We start from the raw sequence: 14,448 nt of genomic DNA on the forward strand, positions 1-14,448 counted from the left end.
GCTATGAACATAATGGAGCATGTGTCCTTATTACATGTTGGAACTTCTTCTGGGTATGTGCCCAGGAGAGGTATTGCTGGATCTTCTAGTAGTATTATGTCCAATTTTCTGAGGAACCGCCAGACTGATTTCCAGAGTGGTTGTACAAGCTTGCAATCCCATCAGCAATGGAGGAGTGTTCCTCTTTCTCCACATCCTCTCCAGCATCTGCTGACACCTGAATTTTTGATCCTAGCCATTCTGACTGGTGTGAGGTGGAATCTCAAGGTTGTTTTGATTTGCATTTCCCTGATGATTAAGGATGTTGAACATTTTTTCAGGTGCTTCTCAGCCATTCGGTAGTCCTCAGTTGAGAATTCTTTGTTTAGCTCTATACCCCATTTTTTGATGGGGTTATTTGAATTTCTGGAGTCCAGCTTCTTGAACTCTTTGTATATATTGGATATTAGTCCCCTGTCAGATTTAGGATTGGTAAAAATCCTTTCCCAATCTGTTGGTGGTCTTTTTGTCTCATTGACGGAGTCTTTTGCCTTACAGAATCTTTGCAATTTTATGAGGTCCCATTTGTAGATTCTCGATCTTACAGCACAAGCCATTGCTGTTCTGTTCAGTAATTTTTCGCCTGTACCCATATCTTCAAGACTTTTCCCCACTTTCTCCCCTATAAGTTTTAGTGTCTCTGGTTTTATGTGGAGTTCCTTGATCCACTTAGACTTGAGCTTTGTACAAGGAGGTAAGAATGGATCAATTCGCATTCTTCTGCATGATAACTGCCAGTTGAGCCAGCACCATTTTTGAAAATGCTGTCTTTTTTCCACTGGATGGTTTTAGCTCCTTTATCAAGGTCAAGCAATCATAGGTATTTGGGTTCATTTCAGGGACTTCAATTCTATTCTATTGATCTACCTGTCTCTTGCTATACCAATACCATGCAGTTGTTAATCACAATTGCTCTGTAGTACAGCTTGAGGTCAGGCACGATGATTCCACCAGAGGTTCTTTTATTGTTGAGAATAGTTTTTGTTATCCTAGGTTTTTTATTATTCCAGATGAATTTGAAAATTGTGCTTTTTAACTCAGTGAAGAATTGAGTTGAAATTTTGATGGGGATTGCATTGAATCTGTAGATTGCTTTCGGCAAGATAGCCATTTTCACTATATTGATTCTGCGAATCCATGAGCATGGGAGGTCTTTCCATCTTCTGAGATCTTCATTGATTTCTTTCTTCAGAAACTTGAAGTTATTATCATGCAGATCTTCCACTTCCTTAGTTAGAGTCACGCCATGGTATTTTGTATTATTTGTGACTATTGTGAAGGGTGTTGTTTCCCTAATTTCTTTCTCAGCCTATTTATTCTTTGTGTAGAAAAAGGCCATTGATTTGAGTTAATTTTATTACCAGATACTGCACTGAACCTGTTTATCAGGTTTAGGCATTCTCTAGAGAAATTTTTAGAGTCACTTATATATTCTATCATATCATCTGCAAATAGTGATATTTTGACTTCTTCCTTTCCAATTTGTATTCCTTTTGGTCTCCTTTTGTTGTCTAATTGCTCTGACTAGGACTTCGAGTACTATACTGAATAGGTAGGGTGAAAGTTGGTACCTTGCCTAGTCCCAGATTTTAGTGGGATTGCTTCCAGGTTCTCACCATTTACTTTGATGTTGGCTACTGGTTTGCTGTACATTGCTTTTATTATATTTAGGTATGGGCCTTGAATTCCTGAACTTTCCAAGACTTTTATCATGAAGGGGTGTTAGATTTTGTCAAATGCCTTCTCAGTATCTAATGAGATGATCATTTGGTTTTTCTCTTTGAAGTTGTTTATATAGTGGATTAAGTTGATGGATTTTTGTATATTAAACCATCCCTGCATCCATGGGATGAAGCCTACTTGATCATGATGGATGATCTTTTTTTTCTTTTTTTTTGGTTTTTTCAAGACGGGGTTTCTCTGTGTAGCCCTGGCTGTCCTGGAACTCACTTTGTAGACCAGGCTGACCTGGAACTTAGAATGCTACCTGCCTCTGCCTCCCGAGTGCTGGGATTAAAGGTGTGCACCACCATGCCTGGCTGGATGATCGTTTCGATATGTTCTTGGATTCAGTTTGTGAGAATTTTATTGACTATTTTTACATTGATATTCATAAAGGAAACTGGTCTGAAGTTCCCTTTCTTTGTTGGGTCTTTACATGGTTTAGGTATCAGAGTGGCTTCATAGAATAAATTGGGAACAGTACCTTCTGTTTCTATTTTGTGGAATCGTTTGAGGAGAATTGGAAATAGGTCTTCTTTGAAGGTCTGATAGAATTCTGATCAAAACCCATCTGGTCTTGGGTTTTTTTGGTTGGGAGGCCATTAATGACTACTTCTATTTCTTTACAGGAAATGGGACTGTTTAGATCATTAATCTGATCCTGATTTAACTTTGGTACCTGGTATCTGTCTAAGAAATTGTCCATTTCATCCAGATTTTCCAGTTTTGTTGAGTATAGCCTTTTGTAGTAGCATCTGATGATTTTGGATTTCCTCAGGTGATGTTGTTATGTCTCCTTTTTCATTTCTGATTTTGTTAATTAGGATACTGCCCCTAGTTATTCTGGCTAAGGGTTTATCTATCTTGTTGATTTTCTCAAGGAACCAGCTCCTGGTTTGGTTGATTCTTTGTATAGTTCTTTTTGTTTCTTCTTGGTTGATTTCAGGCCTAAGTTTGATTATTTCCTGCACTCTACTCCTCTTGGGTGAATTTTCTTCTTTTTGTTCTAGAGCTTTTAGGTGTTCTGTCAAGCTGCTAGTGTATGTGCTCTCTAGTTTCTTTTTCATGGCACTCAGACCTATGAGTTTTCCTCTTAGGACTGCTTTCATTGTGTCCCATAAGTTTGGGTATGTTGTGGCTTCATTTTTATTAAACTCTAAAAAGTCTTTAATGTTTTCTTTATTTCTTCTTTGACCAAGTTATCATTGAGTAGAGTGTTGTTCAGCTGCCATGTGAATGTTGGCTTTCTATTATTTATGTTGTTATTGAAGATCAGCATTAGTCCATGGTGATCTGATAGGATGCATGGGACAATTTCAATATCTGTTGAGGCCTGTTTTGTGACCAATTATATGGTCAATTTTGGAGAAGGTACTATGAGGTGCTGAGAAGAAGGTATATCCTTTTGTTGTAGGGTAAAATGTTATGTAGATATCTGTTAATTCAATTTCTTTCATAACTTCTGTTAGTTTCAATGTGTCTCTGTTTAGTTTCTATTTCCAGGATCTGTCCATTGGAGAGAATTGGATGTTGAAGTCTCCCACTATTATTGTGTGAGGTGCAATGTGTGGTTTGAGCTCTACTAGTTTCCTTAATAAATGTGGATGCCCTTTCATTTGGAACATAGATATTCAGAATTGAGAAATCGTCTTGGAAGATTTTACCTTTGATGAGTATGAAGTGCCCCTCCTTGTATTTTTTGACAACTTTGGGTTGGAATTTGATTTTATTTGATATTAGAATGGCTACTCCAACTTGTTTCTTTGGACTGTTTGCTTGGAAAATTGTTTTCCAGCCTTTGACTCTGAGGTAGTGTCTGTCTTTGTCTCTGAGGTGGGTTTCCTGTATGTAGGAAAATGGTGGGTCCTGTTTATGTAGCCAGTCTGTTATTCTATGTCTTTTTATTGGGGAATTGAGTCCATTAATATTAAGAGATGTTAAGGAAAAGTAATTGTTGCTTCCTGTTATTTTTGTTGTTAAGAGTTGGGATTCTGTTCTTGCAGCTATCTTCTTTTACGTTTGTTGAAGAATTACTTTCTTGCTTTTCCTAGGGTATAATTTCCCTCCTTGTGCTGGAGTTTTACCTTTTTTATCCTTTGAAGGGCTGGATTCATAGAAAGATATTGTGTGGATTTGGTTTTGTCATGGAATACTTTGGTTTCTCCATCTGTGGTAATTGAGAGTTTTTCTGGGTATAGTAGCCTGGGCTGGCACTTGTGTTCTTATAGGGTCTGTATAACATCTGTCCAGGATCTTCTGGCTTTCATAGTTTCTGGTGAGAAGTCTGGTGTAATTTTGATAGGTCTGCCTTTATATGTTACTTGACCTTTTTCTCTTACTGCTTTTAATATTCTATCTTTATTAGTGCATTTGATGTTCTGATTATTATGTGTCTGGAGGAATTTCTTTTCTGGTACAATCTACTTGTAGTTCTGTAGGCTTCTTGTGTGTTCATGGGCATCTCTTCAGGTTAGGGAAGTTTTCTTCTATAATTTTGTTGAAGATATTTTCTGGCCCTTTAATTTGAAAATCTTCATTCTCATCTATACCTATTATCCGTAGGTTTGGTCTTCTCATTGTGTCCTGGATTTCCTGGATGTTTTCAGTTAGGATCTTTTTGCATTTTGCATTTTCTTTGATTGTTGTGTCCATGTTTTCTATGGAATCTTCTGCACCTGAGATTGTCTCTTCCATCTCTTGTATTCTGTTGCTAATGCTCTCATCTTGGTTCTTGATTTATTTCCCAGGATTTCTATCATCAGAGTTGTCTCCCTTTGGGTTTTCTTTATTGTTTCTACTTCCATTTTTAGATCTTGGATGGTTTTGTTCAATTCCATCACCTGTTTGGTTGTGTTTTCCTGTAATTCTTTAAAGGATTTTTGTTTTCTTCTTTAAGGTCATCTACCTGTTTAGCAGTGTTTTCCTGTAATCCTCTGAGGGATTTTTGTGCTTCCTCTTTAAGGGCTTCTACCTGTTTAGCAGTGTTCTCCTGTACTTTTTTAAGTGAGTTATTAATGCCCTTCTTAAAATCCTCTACCAGCATCATGAGATATGATTTTAAATCCGATCTTGCTTTTTGGGTGTGTTGGGGTATCCAGAACTCGCTGTGGTGGGCGTACTGGGTTCTGATGATGCCGAATGGTCTTGGTTTCTGTTAGTAAGATTCTTACATTTGCCTTTCCCCATCTGGTAATCTCTGGTGTTAGCTATTCTAGCTGTCTCTGGCTGGAGCTTGTTCCTCCTCTGATTCTGTTAGCCTCTGTCAGCACTCCTGGGAGTCCAACTCTCTCCTTAGTCCCAGTGGTCAGAGCACTCTCTGCGGGCAAGCTTTCCTCTTTCAGGGAAGGTGCACAGAGGTCTGGAGCTCAGATCCACCTCTTGGCTGAAGATGAAGGCCCAAAGGGACCCTGTCTAAGAAGCTCTATTACTTCTGTGGCCCACGTGCTCTCCTGTGCAGACTGGTCTCTTAGAGACCCGGGATACAACATGGCAATCTCACATGAGTTCTGGGGTCAGAGCCCTCCCAGGAGGCCGACTCTCCTCTGGCAGGGAAGGTGCCCAGAGGTCTGGGTCTCAGCTCTACCTCCTGGCTGAAAATGAAGACCTGAAGGGACCCTGTCCAAGAAGCTCTGCTGCTTCTGCACGGATTGGTTTCTGAGATACACAGGATACAAGATGGAGCTCTCACCTGAGTCCCAGAGTCAGAGCTCTCTCTGGAGGCCGATTCTCCTCAGTGATCCTAAGATCCTGGGTTTGCTAGGGCCCCTGCGGCATGGAGCATCCTCTGGGGACCTTGGGACCGTCGGCAGAGTTCGTGCCCAAGCTGGCGAGGGATACTCTAATGTTTTAAAGTAGTATAGTAATTAAATTTTCCTAAGTGTTTTGTAATCTAGTTTTGGTTTTATGTCCCTGTATAAAAGATTTCTTTGAACTTCTGATTTCCCCCCAATACTAAATTTATTCACCATGATTAATTCAGTGCAGTGTGACCTGCCCCCAATAGTGCAATATTCTTACAAAAAGTGTACGACACAAATTCTCCAGGGGTTATCCTTCCCCCCCCCCCCAACTTTCCTAATTAAGTGGAAGAAATCACAATGAAGAGACCATGAGCTACACCTTCAGGAGGGAAAAGACAGCACACTCATTTTAGGTTATAAGAGGAGACTGGGAGAGCAGGGGCAGTTAGACACCAGAGGAAAGGGGAAAGGACAGAAGACACACACTCTGAGAATGCTGGTCAGGAAGCAAGGACGGTCACAAAACTGTCATGCCCTTCACTTATCAAATAGAAGCCAAGTCATCTCTGAGATAAGAGGAGATGAACCCAACAGTACAATCAAGGACAGTGCATACTTAGGAATAGCCACCGCAGACCGTGAAAGAGAAATCAGCCCAGGAACGTGAGTTCCACCTGTCGCCATACTCCATGTACAAAACTATCTATAAGATACCTTGTAAGTAAGTTTACCAGATGGATTTCACACACTAATTTAATTTTATATGAGTCAGTTTGATAAAGAAATCACGTTTAAGTTTATTTATTAGAAAACAATGTGCATGAATCACACATAATCATTTTGAGATGATCGTGTTTTCCCTTTGTCCTTCGGAACACTATACTAACCACAAGGCTAATGAACAGCACTTGCATTGGATTATAAGGACCTCGTTGCTATGAAAGAAGAAAACAAACAGAAACAGAGGAGAAGGACAAAGGGAGGAAAAGAAAGACTATGTCTCCTGTATGTACATATGTATATATGTATGTATGTATGTATGTAAACATGATGTGTGATAAAATTAATCACAAAGTAAACCAATCCTTAGAACAAAGTACTTTAAGAATAGTTTGTCCAGTTATAATATGAAATAGATTATATGCTTCTGGAAATAGGAAGTAATGTCAGAATAGTATGGACTGGACTGTTTCTCATCTTATTTTTTTCGTAAGCCAGGTAAGCAGAATATTAAGAAGACAGCTAAACAGTAAGCAGATAAAAAAAGCTTTCAGTTTAGTTGCTGTTAAGGAAGCTTTTCACTTCTATTTCAAGAAGACTGTAAATATCTACCTGTTTCCAGGGCTTACTCTGAATCATGTCCTCTTTATGCTGACCTTAATGGAAGTTCACCAGCTCAGAGCTGATCTTCCCTCTGCTACTGTTGAAGGCCTCCACCCAAGCAAATCCATGCTACTGCTTTTGCACACTAACAGCCCTTAACAAGGTACAACCCACTGAACTTGTGCCTGTGTTTCTGATGCTCATCCTGCTGTGTTCCTAATTACTGGCTTTGTTAGCCAGTTTAAAAATCCCATTGAGTTTTCCTGGTCTACCCCAAACCAAACCTATTTTTATCCATAACCCATGTTATTTTAATGCAGTATTTTAGAAAAAGCAGGGTATCTCAGGAATGTGTGTGCATGTATGGTAAGCAGACCACTAGTAGGCAATGCATATAAGGAGACTTCTGTGGCTTACCTTTGGCAGCTTGACTGGGGGCTCTCTGGACTCCTCTTCCTCATCACTGTCTGACTCTCCACTCTGCACTGAGGTCTTCGATGCAGCTGCCAGTGATGTTTCCTTTTTCTGCCATTCCAAAACGCAATGCCGCACGTTACAGTAAATGTTGAAGGCAGAGGGATTGCTATGTAGTTTGATATCTGGTATAATTACTGTATTCTCCACATTTTCAGACTGAAATATAAAACAAAACGTTTCTGGTTTACATTCTTTGTAATTATCATTTCATTGTACATAAAAGTATAGACAGTTTAAACTAACTTGCATATAAAAACACAGTATTTTATAATATTTCATATACCAAAAACAGGAAGAAAATGCCTCTTCTATAAAGTATTGATATTAGATTATTAGATTCTAATATTTCTTCACCTATTTGATTGTGTTCTCCTGTAATTCTTTAAGGGATGTTTGTGTTTTCTCTTTAAAGGTTTCTACCTGTTTACCTGTGTTCTGTGTTAGATTCTGCTAGCAGCCTTCAGGTGAGGATGCAGAACTCTCAGCTCCTCCTGTACCAGGCCTCCCTAGATGCTGCTGTGCTCCAGCCCTGATGATAATGGACTGAACTTCAGAAGCTGAAGAAACTAATCATCAGCTTCAATGGCACTGTCATTTGAAATATGATGAGCAATGGGATAGTTTTAATGGTATTTTCATCATTGAAACTCATCATACCTTCTAGTATCTATCTGTGCCCTGGAGCTAACCCTGTGGCACAGCTCTCCAGACCCAAATCTCACCCATCACTACCAAGTTAACAGGTGATACAAACACTGTTGCTCCATAACTGGCCAAAGAGGAATCTGCCTGGAGACCACAGGGATCAAGAACCATGGAGTAACTGGGGACAGGATTCTTCTGGTCTCCATCTGCACCCTGGAGCTATCCCTGTGGGACAGCTCTCTGGACCCAAATCCCACCCTGAGAGACCTGGTCTCCCAGGAGTGCTGACACATCTAACATCACAGGCTCACAGACTCACAGGATGGAGACAGCAAGACCAACTAACACCAGAGAGAACCAGATGGCGAGAGACAAGCACAAGAACCTAAGCAACAAAAACCAAGGCATCATCAGAACCCAGTTCTCCCACTACAGCAAGTCCTGGGTACCCCAACACACCTGAAAAGCAATATTCAGATTTAAAAATCACATCTCATGAAGATGATAGAGGACTTTAAGAAGGACATAAATAACTCTCTTAAAGAAATATAGGAGAACACAGGTAAACAGGTAGAAACCTTTAAAGAGAAAACACAAACATCCCTTAAAGAATTACAGGAGAACACAACCAAATAGGTGAATTTGAACAAAACCATCCAAGATCTAAAAATGGAAATAGAAACAATAAAGAAATCACAAAGGGAGACAACCCTGGAGATAGAAAATCTAGAAAATAGATCAGGAGTTACAGATGCAAGTAAACATTGACACAGCAGTCGAAGTAAATGTGAAATGCAAAAAGCTCCTAACTCAAAACATCCAGGAAATCCAGGACACAATGAGAAGACCAAACCTAAGGATAATAGGTATAGGTGAGAATGAAGATTTTCAAATTAAAGGGCCAGAAAATATCTTCAACAAAATTATAGAAGAAAACTTCCCTAACCTGAAGAAAGAGATGCCCATGAACACACAAGAAGCCTACAGAACTACAAGTAGATTGTACCAGAAGAGAAATTCCTCCTATCACATAATAATCAAAACACCAAATGCACAAAACAAAGAAAGAATATTGAAAGCAGTAAGGGAAAAAGGTCAAGTAACATATAAAGGCAGACCTGTCAGAATTACACAAGACTTCACACCAGAGACTCTAAAAGACAGAAGATCCTGGGCAGATGTTATACAGACCCTAAAAGAACACAAATACCAGCCCAGGCTACTATACCCAGCAAAACTCTCAATTAACGTAGATGGAGAAACCAAGATATTCTATGACAAAAACAAACTTACCCAATATCTTTCCACAAATCCAGTCCTACAAAGAATAACAGATAGAAACACCAACACAACGAGGGAAACTACACCCTGAAAAAAGTAAGAAAATAATCTTCTTTCAACAAACCCAAAAGAAGATAGCCACACACACATAATTCCACCTCTAACAACAAAAATAATAGGAAGCAACAATCACATCTCCTTAATATCTCTTAATATCAATAGACTCAATTCTTCAATAAAAAGACAGACTGGATATGTAAACAGAACCCAGCATTTTGACAGATACAGAAAACGCACCTGAGTGACAAAGACAGATGCTACCTCAGACTAAAAGGCTGGAAAAAAAATTCCAAGCAAATGGTCCTAAGAAACAAGCTAGAGAAGCCATTCAAATATCGAATAAAAGCAACTTTCAACCACAAGTTACCAAAAAAGATAAGAAAGAACACTTCATACTCATCAAAAGAAAAATCTACCAAGATTGACTCTCAATTCTGAACATCTATGCTCCGAATGCAAGGGCATCCAAATTCACAAAAGAAACTTTACTAAAGCTCAAAGCACACACTGCACCTCACAAAATAATAGTGGGAGACTTCAACACCCTATTCTCATCAATGGACAGATAATGGAAACAGAAACTAAACAGAGACACAGTGAAACTAACAGAAGTTATGAACCAAATGGATTTAACAGATACCTATAGAACATTTTATCCTAAAATGAAAGAATATACCTTCTTCTCAACAACTCATAGTACCTTTTCCAAAATTTGTTACCATATAATCAGTCACAAAACAAGCCTCAACAGATAATCCCATGAATCCTATCAGATAATCACGGACTAAGGCTGGTCTTCAATTACAAACAAATAAACAAACAAACGAACAAACAAAACAGAAAGCCCACATACACATGGAAGCTGAACATTATCATTCTACACAATGATAACTTGGTCGAGGAAGAAATAAACAAAGAAATTAAAGACTTTTTAAAATTTAAGGAAAATGAAGGCACAACATACCCATATTTATGGGACACTATGAGAGCAGTGCTAAGAGGAAAACTCATAGGTCTGAGTGCCATGAAAAAGAAACTAGAGAGCGTACACTAGCAGCTTGACAGGACACTTGAAAGCTCTAGAACAAAAAGAAGCAAATACACCCAAGAGGAGTAGAGGGCAGGAAATAATCAAACTCAGGGGTGAAATCAACCAAGTGGAAACAAAAAGAACTATATAAAGAATCAACAAAACCAGAAGCTGGTTCTTTGAGAAAATCCACAAGAGAGATAAACCCTTAGTCAGACTAACAAGAAGGCAGAGAGACAGTATCAAAATTAACCACAAATGAAAAGGGAGACATAACAGTAGAAACTGAGAAAATTCAAAAATTCATCAGATCCTACTACAAAAGCTTATACTTAACAAAACTGGAAAATCTGGATGAAATGGACAATTTTTATAATCAGATACCAGGTACCAAAGTTAAATCAGGATCAGATAAAACATCTAAACAGTCCCATAACCCCTAAAGAAACAGAAGCAGTATTAAAAGTCTCCCGACCAAAAAGAGCCCAAGACCAGATGGGTTTAGTGCAGAATTCTATCAGACCTTTAAATAAAACCTAATGCCATAATCTTTAAACTAGTCCATAAAACAGAAACAGAAGGAGCACTACCCAATTCGTTCTATTAAGACACAACTACACTCATACCTAAACCACACAAAGTCCCAAACAAAGAAAGAGAACTTCAGACCAATTTCACCTATGAATATTGATGGAAAAATATTCAATAATGCCGGGCATGGTGGTGCATGCCTTTGATCCCAGCACTCAGGAGGCAGAGGCAGGCAGACTTCTGAGTTCGAGGCCAGCCTGGCAGCCTGTTCTACAAAGTGAGTTCCAGGACAGCCAGGGCTATACAGAGAAACCCTGTCTCGAAAAACCAAAAAAAAATTTTTTTTCAATAAAATTCTGTGAACAGAAGTTCACAATAGTAATGAGAAAACTGGAAGTGCTGAGAAGCACCTAAAAAAAAATGTTCAACATCCTTAGTCATCAGGGAAATGCAAATCAAAACAACCCTGAGATTCCATCTCACACCAGTCAGAATGGCTAAGATCAAAAACTCAGGTGACAGCAGATGCTGGCAAGGATGTGGAGAAAGAGGAACACTCCTCCAATGTTGGTGGGATTGCAAGCTTGTACAATCACTCTGGAAATCAGTCTGGCGGTTCCTCAGAAAATTGGATATAGTACTATCTGAGGACCCAGCAATACCACTCCTGGGCATATACCCAGAAGATGCTCCAATATGTAATAAGGACACATGCTCCACTATGTTCATAGCAGCCTTATTTATAATAACCAGAAGCTAGAAAGAACCCAGATGTCTCTCAGCAGAGGAATGGATACAGAAAATGTGGTACATTTACTCAGCTATTAAAAACAACAAATTCATGAAATTCTTAGGCAAATGAGTGAAATTAGAAAATATCATCCTGAGCAAGGTAACCCAGTTACAAAAGAAAACACATGGTTTCCACTCACTGATAAGTGGATATTAGCGCAAAAGCTCAGAATACCCAAGATACAACTCACAGGCCACGTGAACCTCAGGAAGAAGGCAGACCAAAGTGTGGATGCTTCAATCCTTCTTAGAAGGGGGAACAAAATACTCAAGGGAGGAAATATGGAGACAAAGTATGGAGCAGAGACCAAAGGAAAGGCCATGCAGAGACTGCCCCACCTGGGGATCCATCCCACATACAGTGACCAAACCCAGACACTAGGGTAGATGCCAAGAAGTGCTTGCTGACATGAGCCTGATATAGCTGTCACCTGAGCAACTCTGCTAGAGCCTGACAAATACAGAGGTGGATGCTCGCAGCCACCCATTGGACTGAGCTGGGATCCCCAATGGGGGAGTTAGAAAAAGGACTAAAGGAGCTGAAGGGGTTTGTAACCCCACAGGAAGAACAACAATATCAATTAACCAGACCCCCCCACCCCACCCCCAGAGCTCCCAGGGACTAAACCACCAACCAAAAAGAGAAATGATGTGAATGGCTAAGAGGGTGGTAAAAGGGCAGCAATCCTAAGATGAAACTGTTCTGCATCCTGACAATGATTAAGTCACAGAGGCAGTCATATCACACAGAATTAGATGCACACTAATAAGCATATGTAAATCTTAAGAAACCAATGTCTGAGGAGATGGCTTGGTCAATAAAGAGCTGGACAGCTGGACAACAACAGCCAGGGCAACATGTCTCCACTAGAGCCCAGCTATCCTACCAAAGTAGTCTGAATATTACAACATAGCTGAAGTACAAGAAAAATACCTTAAAATAACTATATGAAGGTGATAAAGGTCCTTAAAGAGGAGATTAATAAATCCCTTAAAGAAATACAGGAAAACACAAGCAAACAATTGCAGGAAATAAATAAATCCCTTAGCCGGGCAGTGGTGGCGCACGCCTTTAATCCCAGCACTTGGGAGGCAGAGGCAGGCCTGGTCTACAGAGTGAGTTCCAGAACAGCCAGGGCTACACAGAGAAACCCTGTCTTGAAAAATCCAAAATAAAATAAATAAATAAATAAATAAATCCCTTAAAAAAAAGTCAAGAAAACCCAAGAAGCAATAAAGAAAAACAAACTGGAAATTCTAGAAATGAAAAATCTAGGCATTCAAATAAGAACTACAGAGGCAAGCTTCAACAAGAGAATATAAGAAATGGAAGAGAAAATTGCAGGCATTAAAGAGATGATAGAAGAAATAGATGCATTGGTCAAAGAAAATATTAAATCTAAAAAATTCCTGACACAAAACATCCAGGAAATCTGGGACACTATGAAAAGACCAAATCTAAGAATAGAAATAAAAGAAGAATCCCAGCTCAAAGTCCCAGAAAAATGATATCCAACAAAATCTGGAAGAAAATTATCCTAACCTAAAGAAGCATATGCCTATAACGGTAGTAGAAGCATACAAGACACCAAATAGATTCAACCAAGAAAGAAAGTCCTCTTACCACACAATAATCAAAACATTAAACGTACGGGACAAAGAAAGAAAAGGAAAAGCTGCAATGGAAAAAGAGCTACTGACATATACAGGCAGACCTACCAGAATTACACCTGACTTCTCAACAGAGACTCCAAAAGCTGGAAGGTCATGGATAGATGTGCTACAGACTCTATGAGGCCATTGAAAACAGCCAAGACTATTATACCCAGCAAAACTATCAATCACCATAGATGAAAATAAGATATTCCATGATAAAGACAAATTTAAACAATATCTATCTACAAACCTAGTCCTAAAGAAGGTGCTAAAAGAAAAACTCCAAACTAAGAAGGCTAACTATACCCAGAAAAACATAAAATAAACCCACACCAGCAAAATCAAAAGAAGAATACACATACCACCATCACCACTACCATTACCACAGTAACAGGAATCAACAATCATTGATATTGCTCAACATCAATGATCTTAATTTCCCAATAAAAAAGACAAAGCCTATATATGAAAATAGGATCCATTCTTCTGCTGCATTCAAGAACACACCTCAACATCAAGGAGATATATATATATATATATATATATATATATATATATATATATATCATTGAGGGTAAAAGATGGAAAAAAATACTCCAAGCGAGATACTCCAGCTTGACCTAAGAAGCAAGCTAGTGTAGCCATTTTAATATCTAACAAAATAGACTTACAACAAAAACTAAATAAATGTGGAAGGACACTACACATTTATCAAGGAAAACCCCACCAAGATGACATTTCAATTCTTAACATCTAATTTTCTAAATCAAGGGCATCAAAGTTTGTAAAAGAAACACTACCACAGCTTAAACCATATATTGCCCCTCACACACTGATAGTGAGAGAGAGACTTTACTAGCACATTCACACTAATAGATAGGTCACCCAGACAAAAACCTAAATAGAGAAATGCTGGAACTAACAGACATTATAAACCAAATGGACCTACCAGCTATCTACAGAGCACTTCACCCAACCACAAGGAAGAAACTCAAAGAAAGAGAGACCTTCTTCTCTGCACCTCACCCCAAAACTGACCACATACTCGGTCACAAAGCAAGTCTCAACAGATGAGAAAATTGAAATAGCCCCCTGCATTCTATCAGAACACTACAGATTAAAGCTGGATGTCAACAACAACAGAAACAGCAG

At 38.9% G+C, this 14,448-nt stretch overlaps 1 protein-coding gene across 13 annotated transcripts in view; it reads right to left on the minus strand.

Moving 5' to 3' along the window:
* Mycbp2 (MYC binding protein 2) overlaps window positions 1-14,448 on the minus strand; it is a 233,148-nt gene that overhangs the window by 187,579 nt on the left and 31,121 nt on the right. For all 13 annotated transcript variants that reach the window (XM_085828830.1, XM_085828825.1, XM_029468874.2 and 10 more), the window contains exon 3: window positions 7,242-7,457. In XM_085828830.1, the coding sequence (XP_085684956.1) occupies window positions 7,242-7,457 (216 nt within the window). The remainder of the gene's footprint in view (window positions 1-7,241; window positions 7,458-14,448) is intronic.

Source organism: Mus caroli, unplaced genomic scaffold (genome assembly GCF_978045245.1).
Source record: "Mus caroli unplaced genomic scaffold, Mus_caroli_1 scaffold_12, whole genome shotgun sequence".
Taxonomy (NCBI): domain Eukaryota; kingdom Metazoa; phylum Chordata; class Mammalia; order Rodentia; family Muridae; genus Mus; species Mus caroli.